Raw genomic sequence first — 14,860 nt, 5'->3', positions numbered from 1 at the left:
CCCTAAAAAGGCATGCAAAAGCACCCTCACAGGCCTGTGGTTCTCAGGTCCACCAAAACAAGAACTATATAAATAGTGAAATCAATCATCCTTTGCCATTCAGATCAACACAATACCTCTTATACAACAATCCATTCCACAGAACCTGTCTTCATTCTGTCTCTTCTTCAGACAGGCCGTTTGCATTTGTCTATAACCACGCAGTGCTTTTATGCTGTATTTGCATAACAGAGCACTTTTTCTTGATTTAAAAGTGAGCCAAATGCATGCAGACTGGATAGTGGAAAACCCTGGACAACTGCCCATACAGAAAATGCTGCACAAAGTGCTACATATAAGCAAGAAGGTATGGATTTCTTCATTTGCCTTGAGTCACCAAGATCATGGCTACAGAGAAGTAAACACGTCTCTCAGCTCAGCAAAACATCTGTGCATTGATTTAACTGTATAGATGATCTGTGAAAAGGCATTCAACTAGGTGGCTCTTTGGTCTCAATTTAAAAATGTGCATAAAATCACACTTAATCTGGCAGACAGTAGCACCATATGCTTCATAGCAGGAGGAGCAAAAACTCTGCAATAACCAGATGTAAATACTGTGCTCCTCTTGCCAACAACCTCACCTCCAGCAGTGAGAGAACAGCTTAGGCCTTGAGGTACATGTGTACACACACACACATATATATCTGTGCGCAGACATATCTATGTGGTGAAATTCTTTGCTTAATTATGTGCAGCCAAGATTTAGCTTACCTGCCACTTTTGAAGCATTGTCTTTTCCCCTCCTGCGTGCTTCCTGTATGGAACAAACATTTAATTGAAACAGCCTACTTCAGGACAATAAGAGAAAGCCAGCACATTAACATCTGTGCTCCCTGCGCCCCCTGCTCCCATCACACAAAAATGAGAGAACACCAACACTATAAGGCTGAAGTTTTATCACTGACCAAATAATTCCAAAATTAGAGCGTTGTTGATTAGGTTATTGTTGTTCTGAGTTAAGCCACACTGCTTAGTCTGCATTCCCAGTCTCATGCCATTGTAGAGCTACAGAGTGTTAATGACAGGTACCATTAAGCCTGTCTGCTTCTGTTCTGAAGCCTTATTCTCAAAAGCTCATGCTTTTGGGAAGCATTCGGAAAACACTGACTTAAAAACAGAACCCTCTCAGTCTCCATATCAAAGACTTTTGTTGCACAATCCACTTTGCAACCAACATAGTTCTTAGAGAGTGGATTTTAATTCTTAGAGAGTGTCATTTTAATACTTTTGAAAGTAAGGAACATATCTTTTCCACATTTTTCGTTCTCAAAATGCAGCTTGATATTAAAACTGTGAATAAAAACAAACAAACAAACAAACAAACAAAAAAAAAAAACAACAAAAAAACCAAACCAAAACAAAAAGATCAAATAAAAGCAGGGGAATTCACTTGAAAATAAGAGTCAACGTTTCATTTCAACTGCACTTAACCAGAACATATGTCAGTATTTGAAGACCATGGACTTACTCTTGTCAACATCTAGACACCCAAGTAAGGCAAGTGACAACTGGATTATCATGCTTTAGCCCCAGCTGGTAAATGAAAAATGAGCCCAACACAGTCACTTACGCACTGTCCCTGCATAGGGATGAAGGAATTGCTGGAGAAAAAGTGAGAAAACTTGTGGGTTAAGATGGTCTAACACGTAAAGCATAGGAAATGCACACAAGCAAAACAAAAAAAGGAATTCACTCTCTACTTCCCTTTGGCAGGCCAGTATTGAGCCATCTCCATGGCCCCATCACATGTAACCATGACTTATGAAAACAAACATCACTCGGAATGTCCCTGCCTCTTATTCCCCCAGGTTTATATGCCGAGTACGATACAGTTTGCTGTGGAACGTGCCTTTCACCAGTGGGGATCAGCTGTCCTGGCTGCGTTCCCTCCCAACGTTTTATACACCCCAAGCCTCCCCATGGTCCTGGTGGAACAGTTTGAGAGATAGAAAGGATTGAGGATTGACCCTGTGTAAGCACTGCTCAGCAGTAACCAAAACATCTCTGAATTATCAACACTGCTTCCAGCAAAAATCCAAATGCAATTTTCTTCTACAACGTGGAAAATTTACTCTATACCACACAAAACCAGTACAGACTAAAGAAACTTTTCATTTGCCAAAGTAAGCAGGCTTACTGACATGATACAATACTGGTGGTAAGAGAGACTCTTCCCTTTAAAACAAATCTAAGGTGCCAGCTCAGAGTCAGGACATTTCACTCCATGAAGTGTAAGGAAATCCGTTCAGCATAGATTATAAAACTACTGCAGGAATAACTAACTGCTATATTTTACTCCTGTGCTCTGTGCTGGATCACACTAGAAATCCACAAAGCAAGGCTTAAAGTAGCTTTAAAGATCTAAATAAAGCACCAGAATGGTCTATGATCATTACCATTTTATTGAATTGGCACTAGTAATTTCTTGTCAACCACCTCTCATACTTATGAATAATTTTACTGCTTATTAAATCGTGGACTATTTAATAGTGTACATAAAGGAAAAACACTATGGTTTACACATTATTTTATTCTTTGCTAAGAGAAAAGTGTGTGTCTGAGAGAAGGGTTTTGAATGTATAAACATGAAAGCCAAGATGAATTCTAGCACATGGTCTACAATTCCTAAGCTTTGCTTGTCTTCTGCTAAGCATATGAAACCTAATAGCGATAGGCTGTGTTTCTAGAAACCAGTACACACAAAGGTGTAGAGTTCATGTCAGTACAGAAAAATATGATCGTCACTCTCTGTCCAAAAAAAGAATAACATATACAATTTACACAGTGTAAATCAGAAGAAATTCTATTGAGTAGTTGTGTTGCACCCCCAGTTTGAGCAACACATGGCTCATGAATGTGGGAACTCCAAAGTAAAAAAGCAGTATCATGAACACTTACCCTTTGAAATAAAGTCCTCTCACATTCTACGTACATTTCACAGAACTTTGCCCCAGTGGCCTTTTTAAGGCCTCCAAAACACATTTGGAACTCAGAGAGGGTATCTTAAAGGGATGTAACAGGATCAGGATTCCTGGCATTATTTGAAGTGTGGTTGGATTAGGCTGTTTGTTACAGAGTGGTCAAGTTAGGTTCTTCCCTTTCCACAGGGGCATACTTGCTCACTAAAACCATCCAGGTTTATTTTGGATTTCTGGTTGAGTTAGAAAGCAGGGGAGAGCTTTATAAAATGCTTCACATGGGGCTAAACTGGGCCAGTCTTGTGTGCATGTTATGTAAATATACATATGTTGATTTGTGGGTGCCATGACCCCCTAGGGAAACACTTGCCCTACTCATCACAAGCCTTAAACAGCTAATAAGACCATACAAGGGTCAAAATAATTCTCTCTGCTGACTTTGGGAGGCAGTACATAACTCAAAGAGGTTGACAAGTTCACCATGTCATGAAAATAAGCCAGGCTAAATGTAGTCTCTCCCCTGTAAAATCCATCCTTCTGGGTCTTAGAGGATGCTCCCTCTAATTCCCCAGAGATCTGAAATTCTCCATTCTCCTCTGTTGACTCAGGGTGTCAAAACAAGAATTGCATTACAGGCAGCTAAAGCATATTCCAACCCTCTCCTTGATAATCAATTAGCATTTTTTCAGCCAACACCTCTCTAGACAGCACAGCAAAAGTTCAGAGTAGATGAAGGTCAGCTACCCAACTGCAGTAAGTGAATTTAAAAACAAATAAATGATCAATGGCTGGTTTGTAAAAGAAACTGAAGTGCTTTATAAACACAAATAACTACAGTTCTAGAGGGAGTGAAATTATATGAAATCAAGAAAAGCACCTACAGATCTATCTATATCTTAATTTATAAGGTACTTGTAGGACACCAGCTATGGCAGAATGTAAACACAATGTATACTAATGATGATGCACCTTTGGCTACTCTATACGTGATTTATTAATCCCTCTTCCATTAACATCAGACTATGATCTCACCCTTGTGAGTGTGCCATTTGCTAGAGACAGGTGGACCTCAACCCATTTGGAAATTCATTGCAGATGAGATAATCCCAAAGGATAAGATTTTGCCCTTACTAAAATTAATGCAAAAATTCCAATAAATTTAATAGGTTCTCATATATCTGCTTTAATTTTCTTTTTTTTTTTTCCTTCCATCCCCCAGACTACATTCTAAAAAACTGTGTCAAGGCTCTCCTAAACCAACTTTTCTTTAAAAATCTTTACAATTACCAAAGATGAGGAAAATCTCCTTTTTGGTAAGCCAGAACTTAGGTTTAAGTCATACTGTTAACAGAGGAAAGAAGACTTCAAAAGAAATGCCAACTTTCCCATGTGAAATAATCTGTCTCTCTCAAACTTAGAAGAGTGCTAGGTTACATTACTTTAGTCTAAAGGTACAGCATCTTCCTTGTTTAACTATACCAGTCCACCTTCCAGTTATGCCTAATCTGTGCTAAAGCATTGACATGTAATTCAAAATAAAAACCATATTCAAGTAGGGCTCCTTGAAGCAGGGTGTCATGAAAGGGCTGGAGTGGGGAGAAAGAAATCTCCCTCATTTATGGAACACTGCTTGCACCATGGGCATTCACAGTGCTTAAACCAAAGGGACAACATTTGCACTGTGGAGATGCTGCACTCAGGCATAATTCAGGTCATGAAGAAACACATCAAGTAAATCCAGTTAACTTGTTTAGGTGAGCAGAATGCAATCGCCAACCCTGGAATCGGACAAGTACATTAATGTCATCAGCTTCTTAATGCCAATAATATCTTGGTCCTATTATCAGCAAGAGAGGCCTCAATGTTGCCTCTCCTGTAAATAACACCTAAACAAACCACTCAGCTCCTTCTCTTCCATAGTAGGATTTCTTTCAGGTATTATTTTGAAATTATTGTGATCAGTTACCAGAAGCTTGAGCTTGGTAACATCAGTCATAGGGACAAATTTCAAAAAATTCACATGCTCCAGATGGAAATCATTACACCAAGTGGAGTTTTGAAGGGTCACTGATAGATATTGCAGATAGATGTGACAGAGAGATACATATGAACAGATAAATTGCAGCTCGTGTGTTCTCTGCTGCACCATTGAATGAGCCTTCCCTCCTGTGTCTACATCTATCCCATTTGTCACATGGTAAGGATGATATCACAAACACCATCCATTTTAACACACAGAGACAAGTATCTCTCACTCTGCTACAGCCAAGTAAAATGAAATAGTCAAGTGACTAAAATGGACAGTTAAGGCAATGTTAGAAGCTGACTAACAGCATCTGATGAGCTCCAGATGCTTTTTCTTTCAGCATAATTTGAAATACAACATTTCCAGGCACTGCATGCCATTCAGTTCTTTTCCATCCAGCTCAATCTTGCTTTCTGGAACCAACCATTATGCTAATGATCTCCAAGGGCGTAGCACTCCCGTTGCTTGGTAACACAAGTTTCATAAGCTGCAGAAGTAATGCTGAATAGCAGGACCCTGGGCTTGGGGAAACCCTTTAGCCACTCCTCACTGGCATGCTCACACAAGCTTGAAGAGCTGCCATTTTCCATCAAGGAAGTACCATTCTGAATTCACAGGACTGTGGAAAGGAAACTGTCCTGTGTTTCATGCTCATGGCTTTATTTACAGACTGAAAGACTAATTCAGCGTTCAAAGAAGAGCAGACAGGGGACAACTGCACAGTAACAGCCCACACTACTAAGAAAAAACGAGCAGCTTGTGACATCTGACCTCACCTTCTGGGCCTTTCAGGCTACTTCGGTAAGATCATATGGAGGGGGCAGCCTGGCAGAATTGTTAAGATGAAACAATGCTTTTGCTTATTCTTGATGGGCCTTGGTTTTGCAAGTGACTTTGCACTGTGTGATAGTATGGGGGCCCTGAAGTCATCTGGAAAATAAGAATATTAAGAAAGGAAACTTTTCTCAAACTATGTACTCATGGTAGAATTGAGTCTAAACCTGCCTGTTTAAGACTGCAATGAAGACAGTCAATGAATTAATCTCTTCCACAACAGATCATATCCAACAATGAGAAATGGTAACAGGCTTGTAAGCAGGGAAGTAGAACTGTTTGGCTTCATGCAAAGTCATTTGCTGTATGAATGCTGGTTTTAAGCTCTACATGCAAGTGTTTCACTACAGATGGTATTATCACCTCTTCCCTGGCTGAATTAGCACACGTCACCTCACAGCCTTCCTGCCACAGAGAGGTGCAGGGAATGCGGAGCTCCACTGCGCTTGCCAGGCCTGCTCTGTAGCATGCAGAATTCCAAGAGGAAAGACAGAGGAAACTTTTCACAGAGTAGTTCAAGATGGGCTCAAGATGGTTCTCTGCAGCTTTGGGTGAACTAGGGAGCACCAACACCGGAAGAAAATAACAGGCAGAACCAGAGAGAAGGATGTCCTGAAGCACCAAGCAGTGCTGCAGGCAGAAGGCCAGTTCTGCTCCCACTTGAGCTGGGAAAGGAAAAAGAGATGTTCAGGGTCCAAATATGCAGTCTTTTAGGATCAGATCTTCTTAGGGCAGGCTTAAGATACAATGGGTCATGACTGACCCCTGTGCAAGTGCTTAAGTGCAGATAAGAAATAATCCCCAATCTTTCCTTGCCTCAGAGAGACACTGACACTCTTAGTACTGATGCTCAGGTCTGTTCTATCCCTGCAGCTCCCAGCAACACAGCACCACAGACAGCATGACATCCTTGACACACATTTTCTGTTAATTTCTCTATCAGATCAACCTCTAAACTCTGGGTCTGTTAAACACTCCTAAAGCTCTGGGCATTCGAAAGCCCATCCAGGCCAAAGATTCTAACAAGTGTGATTAGAAAGGGAAAGGGTTTTCTATCCATTTTAGTGGACCTTGTCACAGAAATACAGCACCCTCCACCCGAGGAAAAGGCTTGCCAACAACTCAGAGGGTGAACCCGGCGGTGGTGTTTTCTCTTGTTAGAGAAAACAGGTGGAAAGTCTCATCATCATTTCTTAGGTGTAGGGCAGCACATGTACCTTTCCTTCTGCCATTCCAGGAGATGCACTGTGAGTGTAAGATTGAACAGGCATAATTAACATTTAAGCAAGGAGAACTCCTGTGATTCCTGAATTTTTAATATCAGTGGCTACAGGACTAGGGCCCTCTTACACAGAACCAAAGACAATGAGACATGGCTAAGTAGGCTCCATTATCTCCAGCTACAGCCCTGTAAAACACTGATAATTAGTTTACAAGCATGCAGAGGTAGGAGAGCTATTCATCCTCTTCAAGTTCTCAAGCACACTAAAATGTTTCTGCAGTCCTCTAGTACTAATCCCTATTTTTGGAATTGCAAATCATATTTTTTCTAAGTTTGAAATATGGCTCCAACTTTTAACCCAAACTAAATAGCACTTAGAGTGAGCACTCCTTAGGGACTTGATCAGTCCATCTGAGAGGTTCACAGTTGGATGTAAAAAAATCTGGCTAAAGTAGGCTGTGGGAAGAAACTCTTTGGAGTCTGCAGTGCATTGTGCAGTGCATCATAAAAAGAGATCTGTCTTGAGGAAAATCACACTCATCTGTTTGTCTGGACTTCGTAAAAACTTGAAAGATCCAGGTTCAAACTTTGTAACAGCTTGGAAAGTGTTATTGACAGAGAAATACTCAAAGCCAGGCAGGCAGGCTGAACTGCAGCACTCAACCTTGTACGCCAGGCTCCCTCTAGTGCTGCCGGGCACGCACAGCGCAGAGGGACCCGGCACCGGGAACCAGGTACCACAACAGGGCCACAACTGAATGATTCTTTGCCTAGATGGTATTTTGTAAAATAGGAAAAGAAAAAATTTTGGCTCAATATTTTCCTCTTGGATTTTAAATGAAAAGTAATAGCAAAAAATTATAACGGAATGCATTGTTTTCTGAGATTTAAACATGTTTTTTAAAAGCATTTTAAAAGAAACGATAAATTTGAAATTAGGAAAAAAAATTACATGTTTTTCCTTGAGGATCCTGTTCATTTTTTAAAGGCACACTTGTTTGCAAAGCTTCACTTATCAAAAAGCACTGAATATCTTGGTCAGCTCATCCAACACAAAATTCAAGCAAACAAAAAATCGGACCTAAAGGTCACCTGGTTCATGTCAATTACAGGAAACAGAAAGTCTCTTTCCATTCTGCCAGCACATAAGAAAGCTCCCCTATAGATCTTTTCCTGAAGCATGGTAGTCAACCCACTTCTGTGCACCAGAAAGGATTCAGGGTGTCCTGTATCACCAGCAGGTCTCTGGCATTTCCCATACTGCTCAACTTTACCTTCACAGAATTGCCAACAAGAATATTGCATAAAATCCTTAAAATGAGAGACCTGTGATTAGAAAATCCTGCTCTTTTGATGTCCAGAAATTTCTACGAGCTCTTGGGGAATTATTTATGCTAACATCAACAAAGGCGGAAGGAATACTTGTTCACACTGCAGAGTACTTTGCTTCAGTTACCAGTCAACATATAGATAGAAAAGCATTGGTAATGCTGTTCTTGGTAATATGGTTCTGTAAGTACTCATGAGAGACAGAAATATGGGAGTGACACACAGAAACATTTAACTGTGTTTAAATGTTTTCATATAAAACAACAAAAACCCTATTTTGGAACTCACCCTCAGGGCAAGACTGAATCCACTGCACCGCTTCCAGTATTTTCTGAAGCATCTGCCTCATTACAGAGCTCTTGGGAGGGTGGGTGGTAGCTGGGTTAATGCTTTTGCATTATTTTGGGCTATGGCATGTAATTGAAAAGAAGCTGAAATGCCTTAGTTGTAGCTTGAGCTTCCCCTTCATGTATTCAAACATGATTAATGAGTAGCCAAAAAGCCTGAAGGGTTTGTAGTGAAGTCTTTCTAATAGGGACATGTATTGTCGACAAATCTATATTTTGTCCTAAACAATCATTCATCAAAGCTGCAATTTGACTCTTCAAAATTAAATGCCAGAACACCCAGACCTGAGATTACTCAGCTGTAACCTGTGCTGCTCTCTAAACTCTTACTGGGAGGGACATTGTCATCCATTTCCAGGGAATCAGCCTATTTCCTTTGCCACTAGCTGTAATTAGCAGCTGTATTTGATGACCTTTGATTACAAAGAGTTCACCAAACCTGAGAGTAAGTGGGCTATACTCTTACAGGGCTCATTCCAGGAAGCACGTACCACATTCTGAGAATCGGTATGAGTCAAAAGTCTACTACACCTATATGCATTTTTCTGAGGGCAGGACACCTTTGCAGTGGGAGACCCTCTATCCCAAAGCATGAACAAAATAACAAGATTAGAGTATCCAGAGGAGGACACTTAGCAAGGCCTGGTTTAACACGGCATTCAGCAGTGCTGACATCAGTCCCTGCTGCAGTTTGCCCTGTAGGTGAGGTATGAATTGCCAATCATTCTGGCAAGTCTGGGAGCTCACCATGTTCCTGAGTCCTGGTCAAAACAAAATTCTTAATAATTTTCTTTAAACTTTTAATCTTTCAATAACATCCAGAGCCCAAATCTCAAGTCCATTACACAAGAAATTTAATCAACCTGTTAGCAAATGCCAGGCCTGTAAAGATGGCAACTGTTGATCTGGTAGAATGAGACAAATTTGAATAGCTTCTTTTAATGCAGTTTCTAGGGACTGTGTTGAGACCCATAATATATTTTTCTCCAGTCCTCAACTGGCTGATGGATAATAACATATTTCATTCAGTTTTGTGATACCCTGAGCTCAAATCAGTATTTAGGAATGAAAGACAGCAAATGTGTCCCACTTGTAATTTCACCCTCTAATGTAATATAGATGTTACATTGCAATGAAATAATATTGTAAATTATTAGAATTTCACCTACTGAAAATACTTTGAGGAAGAATTTTCAGAGTTGCAGATTTTCAGTTGAAAAGTTCTGACCTCAAAGAAAACCAACTTCAGAAAAGTCTAGCAGGAATATTAACATATAACTGTGTGATTAACAGCCATGGCTTTCAAAGACTTTACCGGAGTTCTCACATTTTATCCACAGAGTCTGGTGTGTCTGTCTATCAGCAGAGAGATGCCCAAGGCAAAAGGTCCACAAGGGAAAAGGATAACCTTGAAAGTGGCCAAAAATTCACTCCGGGTACTTTTTAATGGAAGGCGCCGTCTTGAGTTAAGCAAAATGGGCATTGCCGTCTTCCCCAAGTGCCTTCTGGAGCTGGCTGATGTGGAGGAAATTGATCTGAGCAGAAACATGTTAAGAAAGATTCCAAACATCATTGAGAAGTTCCAGAATCTGATGTGGCTGGACCTGCATAGTAATCAGATTGACGAGCTGCCCGCAGCAATAGGCACGCTTCGCAACCTTACTTACCTGAATTTATGCAACAATAAGTTGACCACAAAAGGTCTGCCAGAAGAGTTGACCCTTCTCAGGAACCTGCGTACTCTCAACCTTGGCTTAAACTGTCTTGAGACTATTCCCACCACTCTTGGATCCCTGAAGGAACTTATTGAGCTAGGTCTCTTTGACAACTCCTTGACCATCATTCCAAAGAGTGTGAAAAAGCTCCCCAAGCTTGAAAGACTGAATGTAAAAAGAAACCCTTTACCAGAATTTGCAAAGGAAGAAGAGCCAATTGACACCATTAAACGCATAGAATCGCTTTACTTAGTAGAAAAGAAAGACCTGTGCAATTCCTGTCTGCAGACGTGTCAGGGTGAGAGGGACGAGCTGCACAAGTTAGAGGACATGACACCCGGCCCCTCAGATAAGCCAAGTTTCCCTTCACTCACTGCACCCAATTCCACTGCAATAGATAACCAAGAAGAATGGAGAATGAAAGATGACAATCCTTGAAATATACCAAGGCACGCTATAGACCATGTTGCATGAAGTCCAGCCCAAGAAAATAAAAAACTGACTTTCCTCCTCCTCCATTTTCCTGCGGTTCTGCTTCTTTAAAGATCAGCTTCATTTTATAAGCAGACTTCTGTGGTCTCTAGAATGAAAACCAGAGCAACTAAACCAGATGTGTATTTGGAAAAGGCTGTTTAAATCTGGGCCAGTCCCTGCAACGTGTTCTCCATGTTTGGGCTTTTTGGGGTCTTTTGTGTGTGCAGTGTCCAGTGAAAGGATCTTTTAAACAATATGTTTTTCTAGTAAATCCATTCCCACCACTAAGCCCCAAAGATTATTTCTGCTCATTTTCACAGGTTGAGACATAGTTGAACATTTGGAGGAAAAGGAAAAGACCTGGGAACCTTCTGCTGCTGGTGGCTGCCACCAAGCTCTCAGAGTCTCAAACAGGCACTGTCAGTGTAGGAAACGTGAGCCTGTTCCAGTTCAGCAGAGGCAGCAAACACAAGTGTTATGCTCAGGAGTAACTAAGCAGTACAAACACAATGCTTAGAGATAGACAACTAGTGATCCTTGTTGCCATCAAGGGACCAGATTTCTGCAAGTTCTTTGGGATTTTGAGTGCTATACCTAGGTGCAGCAAGTTGTACCAAATTGTCCAAAAAAATCAGCATGACTATCCATACTCATAGTGTTTGGCTGGCCTCTGAGTCTCTCCAAGGAGGATGTAGAAGGGGTAGGAAAAATATTTATCTTTTTAAGGGTTCCAGGCTTATCACTTAAGCAGTGACTAAAGTGATTAAGAGAAGAGTCCCTGTCTTCCATGATCCAAGAGTCAGCTTCTGCATTGACAAAGTCAGGTCTGGTATCCCCACAGAACTTTTAGCTTCCTGTTGACATGTACATATGGACATGTGCACCTGAGCACACACATTCACTTGCTGAAATCACATCCATAGGGCAGAGAGTGCTGACATCCTGCAAACAGCAATATACAGGGACAAGCAATGAGCAGATATAAAAGCACTCAGGCATGACATGGAAGGGCTGGCAGTGGCCATAATAACCTATGGTGACAGCAAACATTTAAGTATATTTGAATGAAGAATAAAGTGCCAGGAGCACTTTATTTTTTAAATGACTACAGTAGAGCCTGGGAACTCCTGTTATTTCCTATGGACTAGGTGGATAAACTGATAAGGGATTTCCCAGAAATTCTATTACCTCAATGTCATATGATGCATCAAACTAGTAATTTCTTCTTTCCATGCTTCAACTGTGCAATTATTAGTAATGTGTCTGAGCAAAGAATTTAATCTGGCCTGCCTCCTTGTCTCAGGTATGGCATGAAAAGGTGGAAAGATGTGGAAGTTTGCCATTGTCCCCTTAGATGGGGAAGAAGTCCCAAGTGCTGCTTTTGAAATTTTCTAACTCTGAAACAGCTCCACTATTCAAACAAGGGAAGAGTAAACTCATCAAGTCCTCAGTCCATTAGTTCTCATTGGTAAAGGGAAGCACACCTACTGACGTAATTTTCTCTAACTTTCCACTTTAAACACAACTTTTCTGGCTTTGCTGCTTAGGCAGTGATTATAATAAATGTTACATTTATTTTATTTCAGTTCATGCCCTGACATGGTCCAACCAAAGCTATGCCAAAGGCCCTTTACATTCTCAGAGAGAATAAGTTTTGTAGGGGCTTCTCTCAGCCAGTGGAAAAAAACCTGCCGGCAGAGCCTTACTGGAATTCAGGACAGGCTACTTTACACAGGCATGCAGCCTGTCTCAGATTCTGAGATTAACCATGAGTCAAGTGTTTCTTCCAATAACCACCAGTCAATTAATGCCCAAATTTCTTGAAGCTCTAATGCATCCTCTGTCATGACATTCACACCTCTTGATCTCCCAGCAAGCAGGGCAAAAGGAAATCCTAGAGCGAGTTGCTGTTTACACAGGGCAGGTGTCACTCTCCACAGCCAGCCACCACCTCCGGTTTAGGTCAGGCTCTAGCTGGAGCTGGTTCCACATTGCACTGATACTTTAGCCAGTTGGTGACTGGAGCTCAGAGCTGAAAGTGCTCATTTACAAGATAGGTAATGATCTGCAACAGGTAGACTGAAAATTGAAATGGGTATAGCTGACACAACTGCAACAACTCAGGGGCAATGTGCACCTCAGGCCTCAACACAATTCCAGCCTCAGCAATCATTTCAGAGGACACCAGTTAGGCACTTAGAGCTGTGCTCCCCAGATACCTAAATTGAGAAAAGTTACTCTAACTCATGGAATGCATGAAACATTTTCTCAAGCACCTCCCACTAGGAGAAAACTTTTTTCCTGCAACAGTAAATCTGAGGGACAAGTTAGAATCTCCACTGTACAGCTAATACAAGGTGCCAAAGCATCCATATGTACATCACTGTCTGCCCTGAGCACACAATGAAGAGGTTATTATGCAAAAGCATTATGGTTTAGCTCTGTCCTCACCTCACTGTCTCTTCCCACAGTAACCCTTTGCACAGAGTTTATCAATAAAGTGATACAAATGAGATAATTATTAATCACCTATTCACAGTCAGCTTTTTGACACTCATCTTCATACTGTGATAAAGTATGCTAGAATGCTTTTTGAAGTCCTAGGAACACCTTTGAATCTTTAAAAGGGAGGATACAAATAGGTATGTTTCTATATGCTTTTTAAAGGTGCAATTTATTCACATAATTGCATGTATTACAATTATCCAATGTTTCCTATGTTTTACCTTATATTTAAGGATTCTTCTGTTATCCCCTTTGACTTCAAAGCAGGTTGGAAAGAACAGAATCTATAGGAGATATGAAAGGCCACATTACAGTTATGCAAATGGTAATTAGGACACATTACATATCCACAGAACTGCTTTGTCCTCACAGCTTTCTTCAGGAAGCCACAGCATTGCCCTGAGACTCTAACCTAGGATAAATCTATAAGAGAACAGGCAAAAGGATGCATCTAATATTAAGGAGTTGCTATGGGCTGGATAAAAGAACCCACTCAGACATTTATTTAGTAAAAATGGCAGAAAGAGCCACCAACCTTCATCTCAGCCATTCATATTTACATTTGCTGTGGGTTTATGATATCAGACAAACTATACCCTTGAAATATACAGTTTTTGTGATCTACAGCTGAGGATCAAAACCTTGTCTTGAACTGCCTTTGAAAGATTCCCCCAAGAGATACTTGTCAGAATTCAAAGACAGCAAAGATAAGGGCTGGCTCTGGGGCAGATCCTGGTGATTCTAAGTAGCCTCACTATGCTCACTTCCTTGGAAAAGAAGAACAGATAAATCTGCACTGACTTTTTAATGCAACACTGAAATAGGAGTTGTTCAGAGATTTCAGGAGCAGAGGGAATTCCTGTGATTCTTTAGAAATTGACAGCACCAATGCTCAGTTCAGGCTGCAGAATTTAGTAGAGGAAGCACTAGTAATGAAATGAATTTTCCTGTGTAGAGGCCAGTGAATGCAATCCTGATCTAATGGCCAGAACTGCAGTAGATAATAACATGCAAGAAAACAAAGTGCAAATTAATCACTTCATAGTCTTACATTCAAGTTTCATTAAACAAGACAAGCAGATAAGGAGAATCTTTTAAAAAAATGCCATTGTTAAAAGTTAACAAAGATAAAGTCGGAGAGACAAAAATATGTTATTCCTAAAGAATCTAGTGATACTATGAGGGTTGGAAGAAATCTTCTTTCACCCAGTACTGTGAGGTGAGGTGAAGGTGGTTCTCATCTCAGTGGGAGGAAGGAAAACAGCTACAGTTAAAATTTCCTGGGATGAAGGGACACACAACACCACTGGGTGCTAGAAAAGTCCTGAACATTAGATTCCTTGATAAGTCAATGGCTGTGTAATGTTCCAAAGACTCCACAGGTCAGCAAAAGGAAAATTTCACAGCTAAAGTGTAACCCATTAAAACTCAAGGGAAAAATGGAAAAC

General features: G+C 40.7%; 2 protein-coding genes across 3 annotated transcripts in view; one reads left to right on the top strand and one right to left on the bottom strand.

Annotated features, from left to right (window-relative positions):
* Positions 1-14,860, bottom strand: part of WDFY4 (WDFY family member 4) — a 111,042-nt gene that overhangs the window by 27,665 nt on the left and 68,517 nt on the right. For both annotated transcript variants that reach the window (XM_041415488.1, XM_041415487.1), the window contains exons 46-47: positions 13,634-13,696; positions 754-796 (exon numbers count right to left, since the gene is read on the bottom strand). In XM_041415488.1, coding sequence (XP_041271422.1) covers positions 754-796; positions 13,634-13,696 — 106 coding nt within the window. The remainder of the gene's footprint in view (positions 1-753; positions 797-13,633; positions 13,697-14,860) is intronic.
* LRRC18 (leucine rich repeat containing 18) lies at positions 10,014-10,871 on the top strand. The gene has a single exon (XM_041415489.1). The coding sequence runs from the start codon at positions 10,014-10,016 to the stop codon at positions 10,869-10,871; it is 858 nt and encodes a 285-aa protein (XP_041271423.1).

The sequence above is a fragment of the Onychostruthus taczanowskii genome, unplaced genomic scaffold, assembly GCF_017590055.1.
Source record: "Onychostruthus taczanowskii isolate IOZ18803 unplaced genomic scaffold, ASM1759005v1 scaffold5, whole genome shotgun sequence".
Lineage (NCBI taxonomy): Eukaryota > Metazoa > Chordata > Aves > Passeriformes > Passeridae > Onychostruthus > Onychostruthus taczanowskii.
This window is presented reverse-complemented; position numbering and strand designations above follow the sequence as displayed.